The sequence below is a fragment of the Mya arenaria genome, chromosome 10, assembly GCF_026914265.1.
Source record: "Mya arenaria isolate MELC-2E11 chromosome 10, ASM2691426v1".
Classification (NCBI taxonomy): Eukaryota; Metazoa; Mollusca; class Bivalvia; order Myida; family Myidae; genus Mya; species Mya arenaria.
Window position 1 is genome coordinate 2,999,072 of NC_069131.1, and position 21,254 is coordinate 3,020,325.

At 38.5% G+C, this 21,254-nt stretch overlaps 1 protein-coding gene across 1 annotated transcript; it reads left to right on the forward strand.

Annotated features, from left to right (window-relative positions):
* The first annotated feature begins 759 nt into the window (after window positions 1-759).
* Window positions 760-18,998, forward strand: LOC128205355 (uncharacterized). Its single transcript, XM_052906929.1, has 8 exons — window positions 760-904; window positions 2,013-2,073; window positions 4,802-4,855; window positions 8,115-8,153; window positions 11,526-11,679; window positions 11,894-12,096; window positions 16,215-16,373; window positions 18,712-18,998. Exons 1-8 carry the CDS (start codon window positions 878-880, stop codon window positions 18,744-18,746), a joined length of 732 nt encoding a protein of 243 aa, XP_052762889.1. The 5' UTR covers window positions 760-877; the 3' UTR covers window positions 18,747-18,998.
* The last annotated feature ends 2,256 nt before the right edge of the window (window positions 18,999-21,254 follow it).

A 21,254-nucleotide genomic window follows, 5' to 3' on the forward strand; every position in this document is an offset into this window, starting at 1 on the left:
TCATAATACGTCTGACGGAGCACTGTGAAAACATTATTTTGGAAACAGGTTTATCGAAGTGTTTGATGAAACTTATCACCTTATCAAACTTCGGCAGTAAAACGAAGGCGGGGCTCTTTAAGCGGCAATGACTGCTCGAGATCTAAATTTGTTTTATTCAGTAAAATGGTGCCGTAAAAGAAAAGTTATCCTTGATTTAAGTCTTCCGACGTAGCATATATGACGTAATTTATCACTAGGTATACACACACTGGTATAGTATGATAAATGATACCTAGATCTATTTACGATTTTGCAATTATTGGCTATTCCTAAATACTGTACATAACGTGCTACGTCAAAGACGCAACAGATCCCTTCCGAGACAAGCATGCTCGACCTTGAAGGGGTCCACTGGTCTTTATATACAGTAAATTCTCAATCCACACGCATATTACCAACTAAGTAAACATACGTACTATGAACGTACTTCCGTCTATAACGGAATGTATTAATATGAACGCACATCCGCCGCCTACAGAGGTCCGTTTCTAAATACAAACATGTGTTGTCAATACGAACGGAAAGGTTCCAAAATTAGTCTCGATCATTTTGAACCTGTTCCGTCATTAACTTGGGATAGTGCGGCTGAATGATTGAGACTAGTATCAAATCGCCCCACAACGTGCGCATTTTTCCTCCGAGGTTCACTTTGAGTAACTCTTTTGAAAAACTGTTGGCTGCTTCTCATTCAATATACAGCGTGTTGTCTGTTGCAAATTTAGAAGAACAACAACAAAGTCATATTTCGTAATCGAATTATTGCTATTCTCCTGTCAGCTGAAACAAAAGACAATTTAAAAAATTCAATGATTATTGGACGAATTATAACATAACTATGGATGCTTCATCTGCAATGAATTTGGTAATTTTCTTACAAAATGATCTGGTATTATTTGACAAGTTTTGTATGTTCGGACACGCATCTGGATTCGGATTGTAGTTGTAGTTGAAGTAGTTATGTAAATGAACAATAACAGGTTATCTAGGTTCGGTCAGGCCTGGATATATTTCTTTACATATTTATCCAAATGTCTAAATACCCCCCTTAATGTCTAAAGTCCTTTTCGACGAAATGCCGCTTCCATATATATTAAATATTGCTGGTACCCTGGTTTGATCAAAATACCTGCTCTAATTTCGGAAATGCCCTGGTGTGGTCAATTGTTCCTAGAGGTTCAGGACATTACAGGCCATGGACATTACTACAAAGCAGACATAACCAACCATATTTTGGGACATTACCTGTGCTCCAGCTAGCCTGTTTTTTTGAGGGCTGTCCGCCCATGCCCTTTTTCTTTTGGTCGTGCCCTCTTTTTGGGTAGTACCTTTTTTCACAAATGCTCTATTAGCGCCATTTATCCCAGTAGTGCCCTTTTTACTATTGAAATCACCACGAAAGATCGGCAGCCCTTAATCCGCTGTCATAATTGAGACAAATTACGTAACACTTATGATAATAGTGTTCCCGGTAGGACTGTAACCATGCTACGCCATTGACTGCTTAAAATATGCCATACTGCCCTTTCATCTTCCTATGTGCCTTGCAATATTATGTTACATCAATAAACTGCAACCAAATTTAAGTAAGTTAGCATGACTTGTAATTAAAAATAAAAATAAATAATTGTCAAAAGCGTGATTATTAGAGGAACTATTTGGCGTCAACAGTGATCTAAATTTACTGCACATCATGATGTCAGTAAACAACATCCAATGCACTTTTTGGTGAAATGTAGAAAGATGCGTTCTTTTCACCAATGTTTCAACATATTGTTAATTCAAGGTATGCAAGAAAAAATATCAATCATGTGTTTCCAGTTCATATTGAAAAATCTGTTGCTCGGGCATAGCCTTGTTACCGGCTTATGCGTCAACTTAATTTGAATATTGAATCCATTGATGATTGATTAAAACTTTAGTAAGAATGAAATAAGGACAATGTTGTGATATTTGTTTGTTGCTATTTTCAGCTCACCCCAGAGGAGAAGCAGATAATGCAGGAAGTTGGAAGAAAATATTTATTTTTTGTTAGTAAGTACAGTCTATATTGTCGGTCCTTACTCATTACTAGATAGAAACTGCAGATACCAATCAATCATGGAAATCTGGCTTTTGGGTGAACAAGCCGCAATCCTTATTAGGTCGACTATTCGAAGAATAGGTGGGCTATACTACTCGCCCCAGCGTCGGCGTCGGCGTCTGGTTCAAGTTTTAGGGCAAGTTGGGATTTTCACTTATAAGTCCAATACCCTACATTCAATTGACTTAATACTTCATGCAGTTGTTCAGGGCCATCACATGATGAGGTTAGATACCTCCATATTATTCTTTACACAGATTATGGCCCCTGATTGACTATGGAACTTAGGTTAAAGTTTTAGGGCAAGTTGGAATATTTATTAATAACTTCTATATTCTTTGTTCAATTGACTTAATACTTCACACAGTTGTTCAGGACCATCACACAATGAGGTTACATAACTCCATATTATCCTAAATACAAGTTATGGCCCCAGATTGACCTAGGTTAAAGTTTTAGGGCAGGTTAAAGTTTAAGGGCAAGTTGGGATTTTCACTTGAAACTCCAATACCATTCATTCAATTGACTTAATACTTCACACAGATTTTCAGAGCCATCACATAATGAGGTTAGATAACTCCATATTATCTTTTATACAAATTATGGCCCCTGATTGACTATGGGACTTAGGTTAAAGTTTTAGGGCAGTTTGGGGATATTGTTTAATAACTTTTGTACCCTTCATTCAATTGACTTAATACTTTACACAATTGTTCAGGACCATCACCCAATGAGGTTACATAAATCCATATCCTTAATACAAGTTATGGCCCCTGATTGACTTAGGTTAAAGTTTTAGGCAAGTAAAAGTTAAGGGTAAGTTGGGATTTTAATAAAAAAAACTTTTATTCCGTTCATTAAATGCACTTAATAAAATTCAAAATTATTATGACCATCTTACAACAAGAAACGTAACTCCGTTTTAAGCCTAAATACAAATTATGGCCCTTTATTTTATTTTATTATGCCCCCTTTTGAAAAAAGTGGGGTATATTGTTTTGCACATGTCGGTCGGTCGGTCGGTCGGTCGGTCTGTCTGTCTGTCGGTCGGTCGGTCGGAATACCAAATGGTTTCCGATCAATAACTTGAGAACGCTTTGACCGAGGGACCTCATACTTGGTATGTGTATTGGTCATCACCAGCAGATGAACCCTATTGATTTTGAGGTCAGTGGGTCAAAGGTCAAGGTCAGTGTGACCTTTACATGAAAAACGGTTTCCGATCAATAACTTGAGAACGCTTTGACCCAGGAACCTCATACTTGGTAGGTGTATTGGTCATGACCAGCAGATGAACCCTATTGATTTTGAGGTCAGTGGGTCAAAGGTCAAGGTCAGTGTGACCTTAACATGAAAAACGGTTTCCGATCAATAACTTGAGAACGCTTTGACCCAGGGACCTCATACTAGGTAGGCTTATTGGTCATGACCAGCAGATGAACCCTATTGATTTTGAGGTCAGTGGGTCAAAGGTCAAGGTCAGTGTGACCTTTACATGAAAAACGGTTTCCGATCAATAACTTGAGAACGCTTTGACCCAGGAACCTCATACTTGGTAGGTGTATTGGTCATGACCAGCAGATGAACCCTATTGATTTTGAGGTCAAAGGTCAAGGTCAGTGTGACCTTAACATGAAAAACGGTTTCCGATCAATAACTTGAGAACGCTTTGACCCAGGGACCTCATACTAGGTAGGCTTATTGGTCATGACCAGCAGATGAACCCTATTGATTTTGAGGTCAGTGGGTCAAAGGTCAAGGTCAGTGTGACTGTAAGCTGAAAAAAGGTTTTCTGATTGTCCATATTTTATTTTCTTATATAGTAGACAGTAGAAATTTATATGTCACTAAATGCATGAGTTGAAGTATCAGTTTTCAGTGAACATCTAGTTTAATTATGCCCCCCTTCGAAGCAGAGGGGTTATATAATTGCTTTGCACATGTCGGTCGGTCTGTTGGAAGACCAAAGCTTGTCCGAGTGATAACTCAACAATTCCCGGACCTATGGTCATCAAACTTGTTTTTATTTCCTTTGAAAGGCATATTTGTATATTCTTAACCACATTTTCATAATGGGAAATCAAGCTATTTGAATGACTTGCGTCATTGTTTGGGTGGGCTGGTGGGAGGGCAGCATCAAAGTCACCTTATGTATCGAATAATTTTAGTTAGGTTTGACATAAGGAGACCAAACTTGATATTATATCGTTATTGTATTCTAAGTCAAAGCGGCGTAGTCGAGCGCGGTGTTTTACGAGGGCTCTTGTTTGTGTTTGCCATCAAACATTTTCAACAAGCCCTGCTATATAAAATCCAGGATTTTAGCAAGCCTGGAAAGCAACTTATCTGAACTGGGTTCATGGGCTTAAATATTCAAGTTTGATATGTAGGTAGTGACTGATTTTTACTGTATGTAATGCGCAGTTATTCTCCCCAGAATGTTATTAATAATATTGCATGCATTCTATAGAACGTATCAATGGACTCGGAATAAATTTTTCAGTTTATTTCTTTACTCTGTGTAATAAACACAGAATATAAAATGAAGAGTTTTTACCCAATTGTTATCACTCATTCGCTTGGGTGCTATATTTCCAAGCTTATCTACAGTAACATTTAGTATGTGTTTTACATAATGTACATATAACCTGTCCTATTGATTGTTATTGCCTTTCTCAGGTGCTCCAATGTCCTTGGGAGCAACACTTGCTGTCAGGCGTTTGATACAGATGGGTAAGCACAGAGAATGAAAGAATAAACAAAGAGTTAGCATAGAGTAAATAGAGTTAGCACATAATAAGCATAGAGTAAACAAATAGTTAGCATAAAGTAAATAAAGAGTTTGCACGGAGTTAGCATAGAGTAAATAAAGAGTTAGCATATAGTAAATGAAGAGCTAGCACAGAGTTAGCATAGAGTAAATAAAGAGCTAGCACAGAGTGTGCATAGAGTAAATAAAGAGTTAGCTCAGAGTAAATAAAGAGCTAGAACAGAGTAAATAAAGAGTTAGCATAGAGTAAATAAAGAGTTTGCACAGAGTAAATAAAGAGCTAGCACAGAGTAAATAAAGAGCTTGCACAGAGTAAGCATAGAGTAAATAAAGAGTAAGCACAAAGTGAGCATAGGGTAAACAAAGAGTTAGCACAGAGCTAAACCAGTGTAAGCACTGAGTAATCAAAGTGTAAGCACAGCATTGGCACAGAGTAAGCATGGAGTAAACAAAGAGTTAGCACAGAGTAAGTATAGAGTAAATAAAGAGTTAGCATAGGGTAAATAATGATTACAGGTAGCACAGAGTAAGCATTGAGTGAGATCAGAGTAAACAAGGAGTTAGCACAGAGTGAGCATAGAGTAAACAAAGAGTTAGCTTAGAGTAAGTATTTCATTAGAACAGTGTAAACAGAGTTAGCACAGAGTGAGCATAGAGTAAACAAAGAGTTAGCACAAATTAGTTTTGAGTTAGAACAGAGTAAACAAAGAGTTAGCACAGAGTAAGTATTGAGTTAGAACAGAGTAAACAAAGAGTTAGCGCAGCATAAGCACTAGGGGGGTGACAGCAAAACCCTTCCCTAAATTTGACACCAACTGCCACCAAATGCAATGCAATTGGGTGGCATTTGATTTAAAATATGTTGCACTTGGTGGAAAATCAGGAATTTCACCAACTGCCCTGAAATTTCCACCCCTTTTCACCAACTGAACATGGCATTTGGGTGTAGTTTGATATCAGTGTTTTTTATGAGCATTTGGTGAAAAAAGTTAGACCTAGTTAATTTTGGATATGACAGTATGTGAATTTATTTGGTGGCATTTGGTGAACATGACTTTAGAGAGTTCTGCAAACTGGAACACAGCAGAATGGTGGAAGTTGGTGGCAAATTTAGGGAAGGGTTCTAAGTGAGATTAAACAAGACGCACTAAGAAGATTAGCTGTACGCTGTTCAGTTTTGTGAATTTTGATTGCTTGTGCCTGCAATGTTTACAAACACTCAATTTTAAACTAATACGTGGGTCTCAATTTTTTTGTTACCTTGCTTTGAGCCTTGGTGGTGAACTTTGCTGAAATATATTACTGTTTGGAAGTTTCACCATTATTTGTGTATATTTTGGTAAAATACTTGGAAATGAGATGATATTGTGTTTCTTGATAAACTGCTTTTCTGTATGTTTTCATAGGTCCTGGTGACAACATGGTACTTTGGTATTATTTGATAAGGGTTTTATGGGAAGTAAAAGAATGAAATTACCAGAACAAGACTTAGTGGTGTCACAGGAACATAACAAATGCCCCAGAAAGGCCTCATTGGACAGAAAGCTATTAGTTTTTGGGCCTATATGGACAGATAGCCTTTAGTATCTTAACATATTTTCATAACGACCTTCAAATGCAGTCTGTTAATATTGTCTATTGTAATTATAAATGTTCCATACACTAGGTATATAACTTCGTGTATGTCCAAGAAAAATGTCCATAAATACTACAGGAAGAAGTTAACAAATAGTGATATGTTAAGCAGTGTATGAAATACTCATAACAGGACCTCAATTGAAGATTGTAGCATAACGTTCTGTTGAGGTGATCTATGTCGATGTGATCTGTTATGAATGTAGCATAATGTTCTGTTGAGGTCATTGTGATCTGTTATCATTGTAGCATAATGTTCTGTTGAGGTCATTATGATATGTTGTCAATGTATCATAATGTTCTGTCAATGTCGATTTGATCTGTTATCAATAATGTTCTGTTGTGGTCATTGTGATCTGTTATCATTGTAGCATAATGTTCTGTTGAGGTAAATTTGATCTGTTATCAATCTTGCATAATGTTCTGTTCAGGTAAATGTGATCTGTAATCATTGTAGCATAATGTTTTGTTGGGGTCATTGTGATCTGTTATCAATATAGCATAATGTTCTGTTGAGGTAAATGTGATCTGTTATCAATAATGTTCTGTCAAGGTCAATGTTATCTGTTATCAATGTAGCATAATGTTCTGTAGAGGTAAATGTGATTTGTTATCAATGTAGCATAATGTTCTGTAGAGGTAAATGTGATTTGTTATCAATGTAGCATAATGTTCTGTAGAGGTAAATGTGATTTGTTATCAATGTAGCACAATGTTCTGTAGAGGTAAATGTGATTTGTTATCAATGTAGCATAATGTTCTGTAGAGGTAAATGTGATTTGTTATCAATGTAGCATAATGTTCTGTAGAGGTAAATGTGATTTGTTATCAATGTAGCATAATGTTCTGTAGAGGTAAATGTGATTTGTAATCAATGTAGCATAATGTTCCATTGAGGTCAATGTGATATGTTATCAATGTGGCATAATGTTCTGTCAAGGTCGTGGTGATATGTTATCAATGTAGCATAATGTTCTGTAGAGGTAAATGTGATTTGTTATCAATGTAGCATAATGTTCTGTAGAGGTAAATGTGATTTGTTATCAATGTAGCAAAATGTTCCATTGAGGTCAATGTGATATGTTATCAATGTAGCATAATGTTCTGTCAAGGTCGTGGTGATATGTTATCAATGTAGCATAATGTTCTGTCAAGTTCGAGGTGATATGTTATCAATGTAGCATAATGTTCTGTCAAAGTCGAGGTGATCTGTTATCAATGTAGCATAATGTTCTGTCAAGGTCGAGGTGATCTGTTATCAATGTAGCATAATGTTCTGTTGAGGTGATCTGTTATCAATGTCAAGGTATCTTGAGGTGATCTGTGATCTGTAATCTTTGTAGCATAATGTTCTGTTGAGGTGATCTGCTATCTGTTATCAATGTAGCATAATGTCAAGATAGTTGGATCAGTGATCAATATTATATGTAATGGGGTTAGTAGGTGACCTGGTATGGGGTATACGTGGCAAAGGAAACCATTTTAGGTGAGAGCGATGCGCTGCGCCATTCATGTTGGAGGCGTCAAATAGTATAATGTTCTGTCAAGGTAATCTTTGATTAATGATCATTATGTTTGTATTTTCAGGACATACCTCCACTCGATTTAAACCTTTGAAACTTTTTGGTAAGTTAGCTGGTAGACATTTTAGAATATCAGAACTTAACTGTGTACTGTATATGTTATCAAAAGCTTAAGGGTTCATCAAGGGGAATTCTTTTGATTTTTTTTAGTTACTATGTAGTAGGAATGGCAACGAGTACCCGAGTACTTGAGTACTCGATCGAACCTCCGAGAACTCGAGTACCAAATCACTACTCGAGTACTCGAAAAAAAATCTATAAAAATCACAAAAACACAATTTACAGACGAAGTAACGGATCTGATTAGTTGCCAAGAGGACAATTTACAGTCCCTCTAATCCCCGCGGTGTACACAATTGACCCTAATAAATTAGTTGAGAGATGCAAACGGTCAGCAAAGGGCCCCTATTTCCAATTATCACTGATGTCAATTAGCGAAGTTTTGATTGCGGAACTTTCACCTACACAATTCTATTGTTTACCAATTAGAGTCCTTTCACCAAACAATGGACGCTAATGAGCGAACGAGTAGCGACCATTACGAGGATTGATTTCTTAATGGGCGTATTTTAACTATTTTTGCAATGATTATCACAATTGATTGGTTGAAATCTTAAATCAAGAATTATGAATATTAATGAGGTAAACAACAATAATACAGTACGAAGTAATTCGTTCTTTATTTTTATGCAAGCTTTTAATTTTCATTTATTGTTATTATGATTGATGTTCATTATAAATCTCGACTCTCTAGACGCTGAAATAAATTCCGGGTTTAACTTTCCAGCTTTATTGTAGATAATTTGCAGTGCATACATATGTAAAATCATTAATATAAAATAAAAAAAGACAAAATAAAAAGCAAGAAACAGCATTTGTTTTCCTTTTATTTAATTTCCTGTTAAAGTAAATAATGAAAGTCTAATTTAAAGATGAAAATGACCAATAATACGACCAACGCGCATTATATACGCCATGAACGATACATGTACACACGATCTTGTCTTTCCCAAAAACCATCTTTTCCGAGAATATTAGAAAGATTGTCCGAGTACTCGAGTACCAATTTTACTACTCGTTGCATTCCCTATTATTTAGTAAAACTGACATAATGTAAAAACTTTCAAATGCAAAACATGTTTTTTTATTGAAAATTGTGTTTTTTAATTCCTTAGTGATAGTAGAGTCCCTACACATATTTGTGTACATTTTTGTGCAGAGCGTTTTTTGGTATATTATTAATGGTGAGGGAAGATCTTAAGTTTAATTTTGGCAAGGGTAGACAATTGCCATCATGCAGGTTACTATGGTAACCAGGACAACATGATTTCAACAAAATTAACATCTACATGAAGAATCCATGCCAAATTATGCTGGTCAGCTGAAGGGTTCAAGACAATAAAAGCTGCCAGACAATTGCACAATTTGTCAGGAGTATTGGCACATTTCGGCATGACTAATGTCACAAGCTGAGAAGACTAATGGCCAGTCTGGGGACGTAACATGGGATGCCCCGCATGTAAGTCAGATGCTGTTTCAACTGAGCTTACAGTTCGGGTTACAGGTCAAATAACTCGCATACTTCATGACCCGTGTGAGTCAGTTTATGATATCTCACATACTCCATGGCCTGTGTGAGTCAGTTGAGGATATCTCACATTCTCCATGGCCTGTGTGAGTCAGTTGAGGATATCTCACATTCTCCATGGCCTGTATGAGTCAGTTGAGGATATCTCACATTCTCCATGACCTGTGTGAGTCAGTTGAGGATATCTCACATTCTCCATGACCTGTGTGAGTCAGTTGAGGATATCTCACATACTCCATGGCCTGTGTGAGTCAGTTGAGGATATCTCACATTCTCCATGACCTGTGTGAGTCAGTTGAGGATATCTCACATACTCCATGGCCTGTATGAGTCAGTTGAGGATATCTCACATACTCCATGGCCTGTATGAGTCAGTTGAGGATATCTCACATACTCCATGGCCTGTATGAGTCAGTTGAGGATATCTCACATTCTCCATGACCTGTGTGAGTCAGTTGAGGATATCTCACATACTCCATGGCCTGTGTGAGTCAGTTGAGGATATCTCACATTCTCCATGGCCTGTATGAGTCAGTTGAGGATATCTCACATTCTCCAATGGCCTGTGTGAGTCAGTTCTCCATGGCCTGTGTGAGTCAGTTGAATATATCTCGCATTCTCCATTGCCTGTGTGAGACAGGTGAGGATATCTCACATTCTCCAATGGCCTGTGTGAGTCAATTGAGGATATCTCACATTCTCCATGGCCTGTGTGAGTCAGTTGAGGATATCTCACATACTCCATGACCCGTGTGAGTCAGTTAAGGATATCTCACATACTCCATGACCCGTGTGAGTCAGGTGAGGATATCTCACATACTCCATGACCCGTGTGAGTCAGTTGAGGATATCTCACATTCTCCATGACCCATGTGAGTCAGTTGAGGATATCTCACATACTCCATGACCGGTGTGAGGCAGTCCTGGATATCTCACATACTCCATGGCCTGTGTGAGTCAGTTGAGGATATCTCACATACTCCATGACCCGTGTGAGTCAGGTGAGGATATCTCACATACTCCATGACCCGTGTGAGTCAGGTGAGGATATCTCACATACTCCATGACCCGTGTGAGTCAGTTGAGGATATCTCACATTCTCCATGACCCGTGTGAATCAGTTGAGGATATCTCACATTCTCCATGACCCGTGTGAGTCAGTTGAGGATATCTCACATACTCCATGACCCGTGTGAGTCAGTTGAGGATGTCTCACATACTCCATGACCCGTGTGAGTCAGTTGAGGATATCTCACAAACTCGGCATGACTAATGTCACAAGCTCAAAAGACTAATGGCCAGTCTGGGGACGTAACATGGGATGCCCCGCATGTAAGTCAGATGCTGTTTCAACTGAGCTTACAGTTCGGGTTACAGGTCAAATAACTCACATACTTCATGACCCGTGTGAGTCAGTTTATGATATCTCACATTCTCCATGGCCTGTGTGAGTCAGTTGAGGATATCTCACATTCTCCATGGCCTGTGTGAGTCAGTTGAGGATATCTCACATTCTCCATGGCCTGTATGAGTCAGTTGAGGATATCTCACATTCTCCATGGCCTGTGTGAGTCAGTTGAGGATTTCTACATACTCCATGACCCGTGTGATTCAGTTGAGGATAACTCACATACTCCATGACCCATGTGAGTCAGGTCTGGCTAACTGACATACTCCATGACCCGTGTGAGTCAGTTGAGGATGTCTCGGGTACTCCATGACCTGTGTGAGTCAGTTGAGGATTACTTTCATACTCCATGGCCCATGTGAGTCAGTTCTGTAACACTTATATAGAATGATTAACTCAATTTTCAAATTTTCTTACAGTCGGTGGTATGCTCGGCTTTTACCCAGGTTTGTTTATGGGACAACGGGAGGCATTTCGCCAAACAATTGCCAAGGTGCCAAATGGATTCAATGCCACGCTGTTCAGAGAGCTAAAAACTCTGACTGATGAGGAAAAGATCCAATACTTTAAAATGTAGGTAAAAATAATATTTTAATAATTCATAGACATAAACATGATACTCTAATGTTTTTCCATCTGAAAGAAAGGATATTTTGTCTTTGCTTGAACCAAATCAGTACTTTTATGCTCCAAAACATCTTACGGTACTCTATGCAATATAAAAACATGACAGGCTGCTTAGGTTGGCTGCCACTGGTGTTCACTTTCAGTTTGCTTGTATCTGCAGATCACGGGAGAACCAACACAAGAAACAGTTCCTGTTCCCCCATCAGGTTTTCCCAGAGAAGTTTATTGATTCCCCTGACGTAGTTCCAGATGGTCCGCCCTCCTTCCAGGGTGGTGGTGGTGGAAGGTCCTATCTCCCTCCATCGCCCTCTACCTATTCACAGCCTGGCATGCCGACAGAAAGTTCCGAGCAAAGCTCACAAGGTAGATAGCGTGGGTGTAGAAAGTTAAGAGTCCCCAAAATGGCTCGCATGCTGAAAAGCGTGGGTGTAGAGAGTATATAGTCTCCAGAATTACTCATAATGTAAATAGCGTGGGTGTAGAGAGTATATAGTCTCCAGAATTACTCATGATGTCAATAGCGTAGGTGAAGAGAGTACATAGTCTCCAGAATTACTCATGATGTCAATAGCATGGGTGAAGAGAGTATATAGTCTCCAGAATTACTCATAATGTCAATAGCGTAGGTGAAGTGAGTATATAGTCTCCAGAATTACTCATAATGTCAGTAGATAGTCTTCAGAATTGCTCACAAGGTCATAAGTGAATGTGTAGAGAGTATATAGTCTCCAGGATTGCTCACATGGTAAATACCATAGGTGTAGCGAGTATAGAGTCTGCAAATTGCTCACAAGGTCAACAGTGTATAGTATAGAGTCTCCATTATAGCTAACATTGTAAATAGCGTACGTGTAAAGAGTATAGAGTCTCAAGAATGGCTCACAAGGTCAATAGCGTAAGTGTAGAGAATATATAGTCTTCGGAATTACTCACAAGGTCAATAGTTTAGGTGTAGAGTGAGGCTCTAGCATGGCTCCAAAGGACAATAGTGTAGGTGTAGAGTAAGTCTATAGCATGGCTCCAAAGGACAATAGTGTAGAGAAAGTCTTTAGCATGGCTCCAAAGGACAATAGTGTTGGTGTAGAGTGAGTCTCTAGCATGGCTTAAAAGGTCAATATTGTGGGTAAAGAGTGAGTCTCTAGCATGGCTCCAAAAGTCAATAGTGTAGGTGTAGAGTGAGTCTCTAGCATGGCTCCAAAGGTCAATAGTATAGGTGTAGAGTGAGTCTCTAGCATGGCTCCAAAGGTCAAAAGTGTAGGTGTAGAGTGAGTCTCCAGCATGGCTCCAAAGGTAAATAGTGTAGGTGTAGAGTGAGTCTCTAGCATGGCTCCAAAAGTCAATAGTGTAGGTGTAGAGTGAGTCTTTAGCATGGCTCCGAAGGTCGAAAGTATAAGTGTAGAGTGAGTCTATAGCATGGCTCCGAAGGTCGATAGTGTAGGTGTAGAGTGAGTCTCTAGCATGGCTCCAAAGGTCAAAAGTGTAGGTGTAGAGTGAGTCTCCAGCATGGCTCCAAAGGTAAATAGTGTAGGTGTAGAGTGAGTCTCTAGCATGGCTCCAAAAGTCAATAGTGTAGAGTAAGTCTTTAGCATGGCTCCAAAGGACAATAGTGTGGGTGTAGAGTGAGTCTCGAGCATGGCTCCAAAGGTCAATATTGTAGGTATAGAGTGAGTCTCTAGCATGGCTCCAAAGGTCAATAGTGTAGGTATAGACTGAGTCTCTAGCATGGCTCCAAAGGTCAATAGTATAGGTGTAGAGTGAGTCTCTAGCATGGCTCCAAAGGTCAAAAGTGTAGGTGTAGAGTGAGTCTCCAGCATGGCTCCAAAGGTAAATAGTGTAGGTGTAGAGTGAGTCTCTAGCATGGCTCCAAAAGTCAATAGTGTAGGTGTAGAGTGAGTCTTTAGCATGGCTCCGAAGGTCGATAGTATAAGTGTAGAGTGAGTCTCTAGCATGGCTCCGAAGGTCGATAGTGTAGGTGTAGAGTGAGTTTTAGCATGGCTCCAAAGATCAATAGTGTAGGTGTAGAGTGAGTCTCTAGCATGACTCCAAAGGTCGATAGTAAAGGTGTAGAGTGAATCTCTAGCATGGCTCCAAAGTTCGATAGTATAGGTGTAGAGTGAGTTTTAGCATGGCTCCAAAGGTCAAAAGTGTAGGTGTAGAGTGAGTCTCTAGCATGGCTCCAAAGGTCAATAGTGTAGGTGTAGAGTGAGTCTCTAGCATGACTTTAAAGGTCAATAGTGTAGGTGTAGAGTGAGTCTCTATCATGGCTCCAAAGGTCAAAAGTGTAGGTGTAGAGTGAGTCTCTATCATGGCTCCAAAGGTCAAAAGTGTAGGTGTAGAGTGAGTCTCCAGCATGGCTCCAAAGGTCAATAGTGTAGGTGTAGAGTGAGTTTTACCATGGCTCCAAAGGTCGATAGTATAGGTGTAGAGTGAGTTTTAGCATGGCTCCGAAGGTCGATAGTGTAGGTGTAGAGTGAGTTTTAGCATGGCACCAAAGGTCGATAGTGTAGGTGTAGAGTGAGTTTTAGCATGGCACCAAAGGTCGATAGTATAGGTGTAGAGTGAGTCTCTAGCATGGCTCCGAAGGTCATTAGTGTAGGTGTAGAGTGAGTTTTAGCATGGCTCCAAAGGTCAATAGTGTAGGTGTAGAGTGAGTCTCTAGCATGGCACCAAAGGTCGATAGTATAGGTGTAGAGTGAGTCTCTAGCATGGCTCCAAAGGTCAAAAGTGTAGGTGTAGAGTGAGTCTCCAGCATGGCTCCAAAGGTCAATATTGTGGGTATAGAGTTAGTCTCTAGCATGGTTCCAAAGTTCGATAGTATAGGTGTAGAGTGAGTTTTAGCATGACTCCAAAGGTCGATAGTAAAGGTGTAGAGTGAGTCTCCAGCATGGCTCCAAAGGTCAATAGTGTAGGTGTAGAGTGAGTCTCTAGCATGGCCCCAAAGGTCAAAAGTGTAGGTGTAGAGTGAGTTTTACCATGGCTCCAAAGGTCGATAGTATAGGTGTAGAGTGAGTTTTAGCATGGCTCCAAAGGTTGATAGTATAGGTGTAGAGTGAGTCTCTAGCATGGCCCCAATGGTCAAAAGTGTAGGTGTAGAGTGAGTCTCCAGCATGGCTCCAAAGGTCAATAGTGTAGGTGTAGAGTGAGTCTCTAGCATGGCTCCAAAGGTCGATAGTATAGGTGTAGAGTGAGTCTCTAGCATGGCTCCGAAGGTCATTAGTGTAGGTGTAGAGTGAGTTTTAGCATGGCTCCAAAGGTCAATAGTGTAGGTGTAGAGTGAGTCTCTAGCATGGCACCAAAGGTCGATAGTAAAGGTGTAGAGTGAGTCTCTAGCATGGCTCCGAAGGTCATTAGTGTAGGTGTAGAGTGAGTTTTAGCATGGCTCCAAAGGTCAATGGTGTAGGTGTATAGTGAGTCTCTAGCATGGCACCAAAGGTCGATAGTATAGGTGTAGAGTGAGTCTCTAGCATGGCTCCAAAGGTCAATAGTGTAGGTGTAGAGTGAGTCTCTAGCATGGCTCCAAAGGTCAATAGTGTAGGTGTAGAGTGAGTTTTATCATGACTCCAAAGGTCAATAGTGTAGGTGTAGAGTGAGTTTTAGCATGGCTCCAAAGGTCAATAGTGTAGGTGTAGAGTGAGTTTTAGCATGACTCCAAAGGTCGATAGTGTAGGTGTAGAGTGAGTTTTAGCATGGCTCCAAAGGTCAATAGTGTAGGTGTAGAGTGAGTTTTAGCATGGCTCCAAAGGTCAATAGTGTAGGTGTAGAGTGAGTTTTAGCATGACTCCAAAGGTCAATAGTGTAGGTGTAGAGTGAGTTTTAGCATGGCTCCAAAGGTCAATAGTGTAGGTTTAGAGTTAGTCTCTAGCATGGCTCCAAAGGTCAATAGTGTAGGTGTAGAGAGTTAAGAATATTTCTGTAATAATTTTAAATTTATTGCCCTTCATTTATTTTTTATGCTTATACCCTCTGGGCAATCTTTCTGAGAGAATATATTGAAAAGTTTTTTAGGTATTGACTTCAAACTTCATATACAGATAGATTTTATTGAGACGAAGTGCAGTGTACAGGAACCATTACCCTGACTGCAGTATCAAGTGATTGCGCTTTGTGAACATTCTTTCATTTTTGTTAAAAGGATAGCCTGAAAAAACATTGAGGTATTGACTTCAAACTTCATATAACTTCAAACTTAGTATACAGATAGATCTCATTGAGGAAAAGTGCAATGAACAGGCACAGTTGCACACAAACCATAAGTATAGGTTAGGTATTTTTATGCCCCTTAAGGGTAGGCATATTAAAATCGTACCTTCTGTCCGTCCTCTCAGCTCAATTTCTCATGTCTGTAGTATTGACTGTAACTTTGTCTTGTATGTAAATAATCCCTTAAACTGGTTTCTTTAGAAAGGTGCTGACAATTGTGATATCAGATACTTTAAAAAGGTAAAAGAACTTCCACTTATAAAATCATGTTGCCATTGCAGACACAGGTGCATCAGATCAGCAAAGGTTTTCCTACAAAGCCCAGCGTGAGAAGTGGCACCAAGGAGAGAGCACCTCCGAGACGCCTGCGACACCACAGTATGGGGAATTTACGAGGGGCGATTCTTATACTGAGCCATCACCACCAAGTAGTGGAAGAGGTAATCGTGAATCAAGGGTGGTTGTTCATACTTGTCATATAGGGACCATCTCATCATCTGAGATATTAACAATAATAGTAAGATGAAGAATTTTAGTCATAAACTGCGTTAAAGTCACTAATTGAGTTAATAAAAGGTTTAGTTGCAAATTCTAATATCTGTCTGATGTGACCGATCAAGCCATAAGTTTTGAAATAAGTATTATTGCAACTTGGAATTACCGATTTGAAAAAAATGGTTGCACAAGAGTCTCCAAATATGTAAAATTAATGGTAGGTTTAAATTCAGCATCTTAAATTTAGCAATATATAGATTTTGATTTTAATGCATATATGGGTAAAATAGTGGAACATATTGATGAATGATGTAGGAAAATTTGTTAATTTCATTGCAAGTTTTTATTTTATTGCACTCATCATCGTAAAAAAAATAGATTCATGTGTATAGATGATAAAATCTGATCATTTTCTCTCTGGCTTTAGAAGAAAATTTATTTAGCCAGATTTTTCATCGAAAAATTCAGGGATATTCTTTGAAAAAATGGGTGGGCAAAGATTTTGGCGGGCTTCGGGTCGTGTTGCGTTAACAATATTTATTAAAGCTTTCATCTGATCTACATAAAACTTGGTCAGAATATAAGTCAACATGACATTTAAGACCAGCGTGAATAAGGGTCTTCGTGGGTCAGAAACTAGGTCACATATTAAGAAAAAGTTGTGTATTTTACACTCTAACGTTTTTCATGAGTTCATCTGGGTCAAACGAATTTTCAAGAAACTCAAACAGAATGTTTCTCAGCATTTTATGAAGGACCAGTGCAAATATGTGTCATCTTGGATCAAAAGTAGGTCGATAAATCAAAATGGGGACAACATTTTGTCATAATTTTTTTGTTTTATTGCTTACATTAATTCAAAATTCTTAAAGGATTTAAATCCTGTTTAATAAGGTTACTGCATGTCCCCCTTGTTCAGACATAATATCAGTTTTTCTCTGGGTATTTACTGCTTTTAACATGCATCCATGACAGGTACCATTACACCACACTGTTTACAAAATTGAGCCTTGAGCACCTAGTATAGCCAATAAGCTTGTCACATGTTCAAATCATCCATTCATTGGGTGGCTTATTATTTGACAAGGGAAGTTACATTTAGTAGAATTACAATAAAAAAATAGATACAACCTAATGCACCAGTCAATTGTTACCACGGCCCCCAGGTCCGGGTGTATACCAGGGATAGCCAGGCAAATGGCCGTGTTTTACCTTCCTGTTGGCCCCGCAGTGCAGGGTGAATGAGGTAGTTTTGTCTACGCGCCAAATATAGCGGGGAATGGGCCTTACCTAGGGTCCCTGGGGTGCGGGGCATTTGGCAGGTTTTTTAGCAGCAGTTGGGATTTTACCCAGGCTTGGCTGGACCGAAAGTCAAAGTCCCCGATGTTCCCCGGACCTGGGGGCAAGGTTACAATTGACTGGTGCATATCTCATCCACCTTATTCACTGTTAATCAAGACAAGGGTCTAATTATTATGCCATCTTTGATTCCATAAAAATATATTTTTTTTAAAAGAGTGACATAAAAATAGTTTCAAACAACCTGCGACTAGTATTTATTAGATGAACTTACTGCGCAAGAATTTTGGGGCAAACCGCACACAGTAATTTCTTTCCTTTTCCATACAGTTATAGCTGTGCGAGTGAAAGGGAAATCACTGCGTAGGATATTGACTCCACACAGTGGTTACTTCCCTTAGATGGGATCTTTCGTTACAAGGGTGTCTTGAACGGGGATAATAATTTAGAAAGTACTAAATGTACATGAAAAAAATATGAAATCAGTGCAAGATTTTATTATATAAGTGAGGTTAGAATGTTGTTTTTTTTCTTGATCGTGCCATCCTTCTTACACAGGAGATGATGATAGCAACAATATACACTGCAAGGATGTACAGTATACATGTATTTATAGCGTGCTTTTGCAGCTTATAAACTGGTTGGGAGGCATGACTGTGTACACTATGTTTTATTCGTATTTATTTTACATCGACTGTGAAGAGAGTTATATTTACTTATGTTTAGTCACTCATGTTGGCTCGATATTGTGATATTGTGTTGTCGTGGGAGGTACATGGGGACCTGTAGAAAACACCCGTGTCAGACATGGCGACCACTGACCAACCTCACATGCGCCCAGGCGAGGAGTCAAATCAGGGTCGCCTTTGTGAGAAGAAATTGCTCTAACCACTGCCTTTACCTGACAACACAAGACATCGAATTCTCATATGGGTTTTTAATATGTAATATCGAAAATATATTGTTTTTTTATTTCCTTTTCAGGGCCTAAAAATAAATATGGAGATGAAATGGAATAACCCAGGGAAAGACAATTTAGAATATCGATAAAAAACAGTGTATTGAATAACTTTATGTTTGTGTAATGGGATTGACAAGTTGGGGGTTTGCTTTTTACTTAGAAGACACAAAGGATTGTGTGACAGGTACTGGTCCGACATCGTGCATGAACTATACAAGGTGTGTTTTTGAAATACATTATAAGATTGTATTAAAAACAACTTAATTGTTAATTAAGTGTGTTATAGTATGGAATAAATTGTTAAAATAAATGATGTGCATTTTTGTTTCTAGTCGGATTTTTTCCTCCCGAATGTGTTTGATACAGCAAGACAATATGTCACGTTTAAGACCAGTGTCCCTACCTCTAAGATCAACGTCACATTTAGTTTTTGTTTACTATGGATTTCTGCATATAATGACAAAAGAGTATAGGGGGTCGTGTCAAGGCTGTAACTTTCTCTTTTATGGTCAGATTTTAATAAAACTTGCCACATGCGTTTGACATACCAAGACAACGGTTGCGTGCAAGACCGGTTTTCTTACCTCTAAGGTGAAGGTTACACTTAGTGTTTGTTGACTATGGAGTGCAGCATATACGGACATTAGAGTATAGGTGGTCGTGTGAGGGCTGTAACTTTCTCTTGTATGTATTTTTTAATAAAACTTGCCTCATGTAATCAATGTACCAAGATGGCATGTGGCATACACAACCTGTGTCCCTAAGTGTAAGGTCAATGTCACACTTAGTGTTTGATTACTATTGAATGCTGCATGTAAGGGGCACATACATGTATATATTTAAAACTAACTTGTCACATGTACTCCACATAAAATGGCGACGTGTTGTGAAAATGTTGAAGTGAATTTGGGTGTATTCGTCATTTATAGTCAAATTCCGGGCTAGCAATCGTTACAGTGTCGTAAACAATTTTGTGTTGAAGGTTTTTTCAGTGTCATAATGATGACAGTTTGTATCTGATGTTCATGAAACTTGACAGCATGCTATTTACAACCAGTAAGATTGAGTCATCTCTGGTCAAAAACTAGGTCACTAGAACAAATACTAAGACAACATTTCTTATTCCTTACCGAAATTGGTCAGTGTTCATTCAATCTTCAAGGATATCAGTCAGAACATTTTCCAGCATGATATTTAGGACAAGTGTGAACATGGGTTATCTCCACTCAAAACCTAGGTCATTAGGTCAAATCAGGAAAACATTGCGATCATAAATCAAAAGGTGTTTATCCAGTCTTCATGAAACATGGGAGTAGGATTTTGTTATTGGTCGCAGATGAAACTTGGCGGGAATATTTATCTTCATGATAATCAAAGGGACTCGCTCATTAGTTTATTATGAGCCAATTTTGCGTAAATATCAGCAAACCAGTGATATAAGACTGCAGACAAAATATCAGATCGCAGATTTTCATATTTCCGTTCGAAAATTAATGTTTTATGGCTTAAAGCGTTACTAACGGTTTAAAAGATTGCAAAAAAAACATCATTTTTTAAGCTTAAATATGATAATATGCGATCTGAATATTTGTCAGCAGTCCTATATGACTGGTTTCCATGCATTTCGCATACATTGGCTCGTTCCAAGACTACAAATATAACAAATGTGAAAACGTTCAATTCGTGAGAGTGCAGCTTTAAATCACATATAACAACAGTTATATTTTAATCTGTGTCAAGGGTTTATGCCGAGTTTTTTGATAACATGCAAGAATTTTCGTCGCTTGTTTTTAAACAACTTTGGAATGGTTAAGTGGCCTTCCAAGTATCCTCTTTGTGTTGTTAAACATGTCTGTACTTTTGAAACTTATAATAATACTTTATGATGATATCATTATTTTTCGAAGAATTCACATTATGATATTTTTACAGTTTACATTAAAACATGATATGTTCATGTGACCATCTGGAAAAAAACTCAATACAGTTTAGAAATAGATTAATAACTATTCACACATATATACAAACATCTTTTAAATAAGACATATTCACAATGATTCTGACATACTATTTTAAAAAAATAATGTACATGTTACCATTCTGAAAAAGAATGCATACAATTTTGGGTGTGAATTTACCTTCCTATACCTTCCTCTCCTCATTTATCTGTTTGTGTAGCCTTTTTTATAAAGTAATTGCTGAACATTGTGGTTAACAAAGCAACTTCTCCTCCTTAAACCACTGGGGCAAATCCAACCAAACTTCACAGGAATGTTCCTTGGGTGGTCCTTGACCCGATTTCTTTTTAAAAAAAAGAGTTGTTGTATGCAGCATTCCGGTTGCCATGGTAGCCTTAATAAAAAAACTTTGAAAATCTTCCCAGAAACCGCTGGCCCTGTTTCAACATTATTTCACGGAAATGCTCCTTAGGTCACCCTGTATCAAATTCCTTCACCCCGTGAATCGTAAAACAAAAAAACATGGTCACCCGAGGGGACGAGGCTACTTTTCACTATATTTGTCTATATTGTAAATCTTCTCCTCAGAATCCGCTGGCCCGATTTTA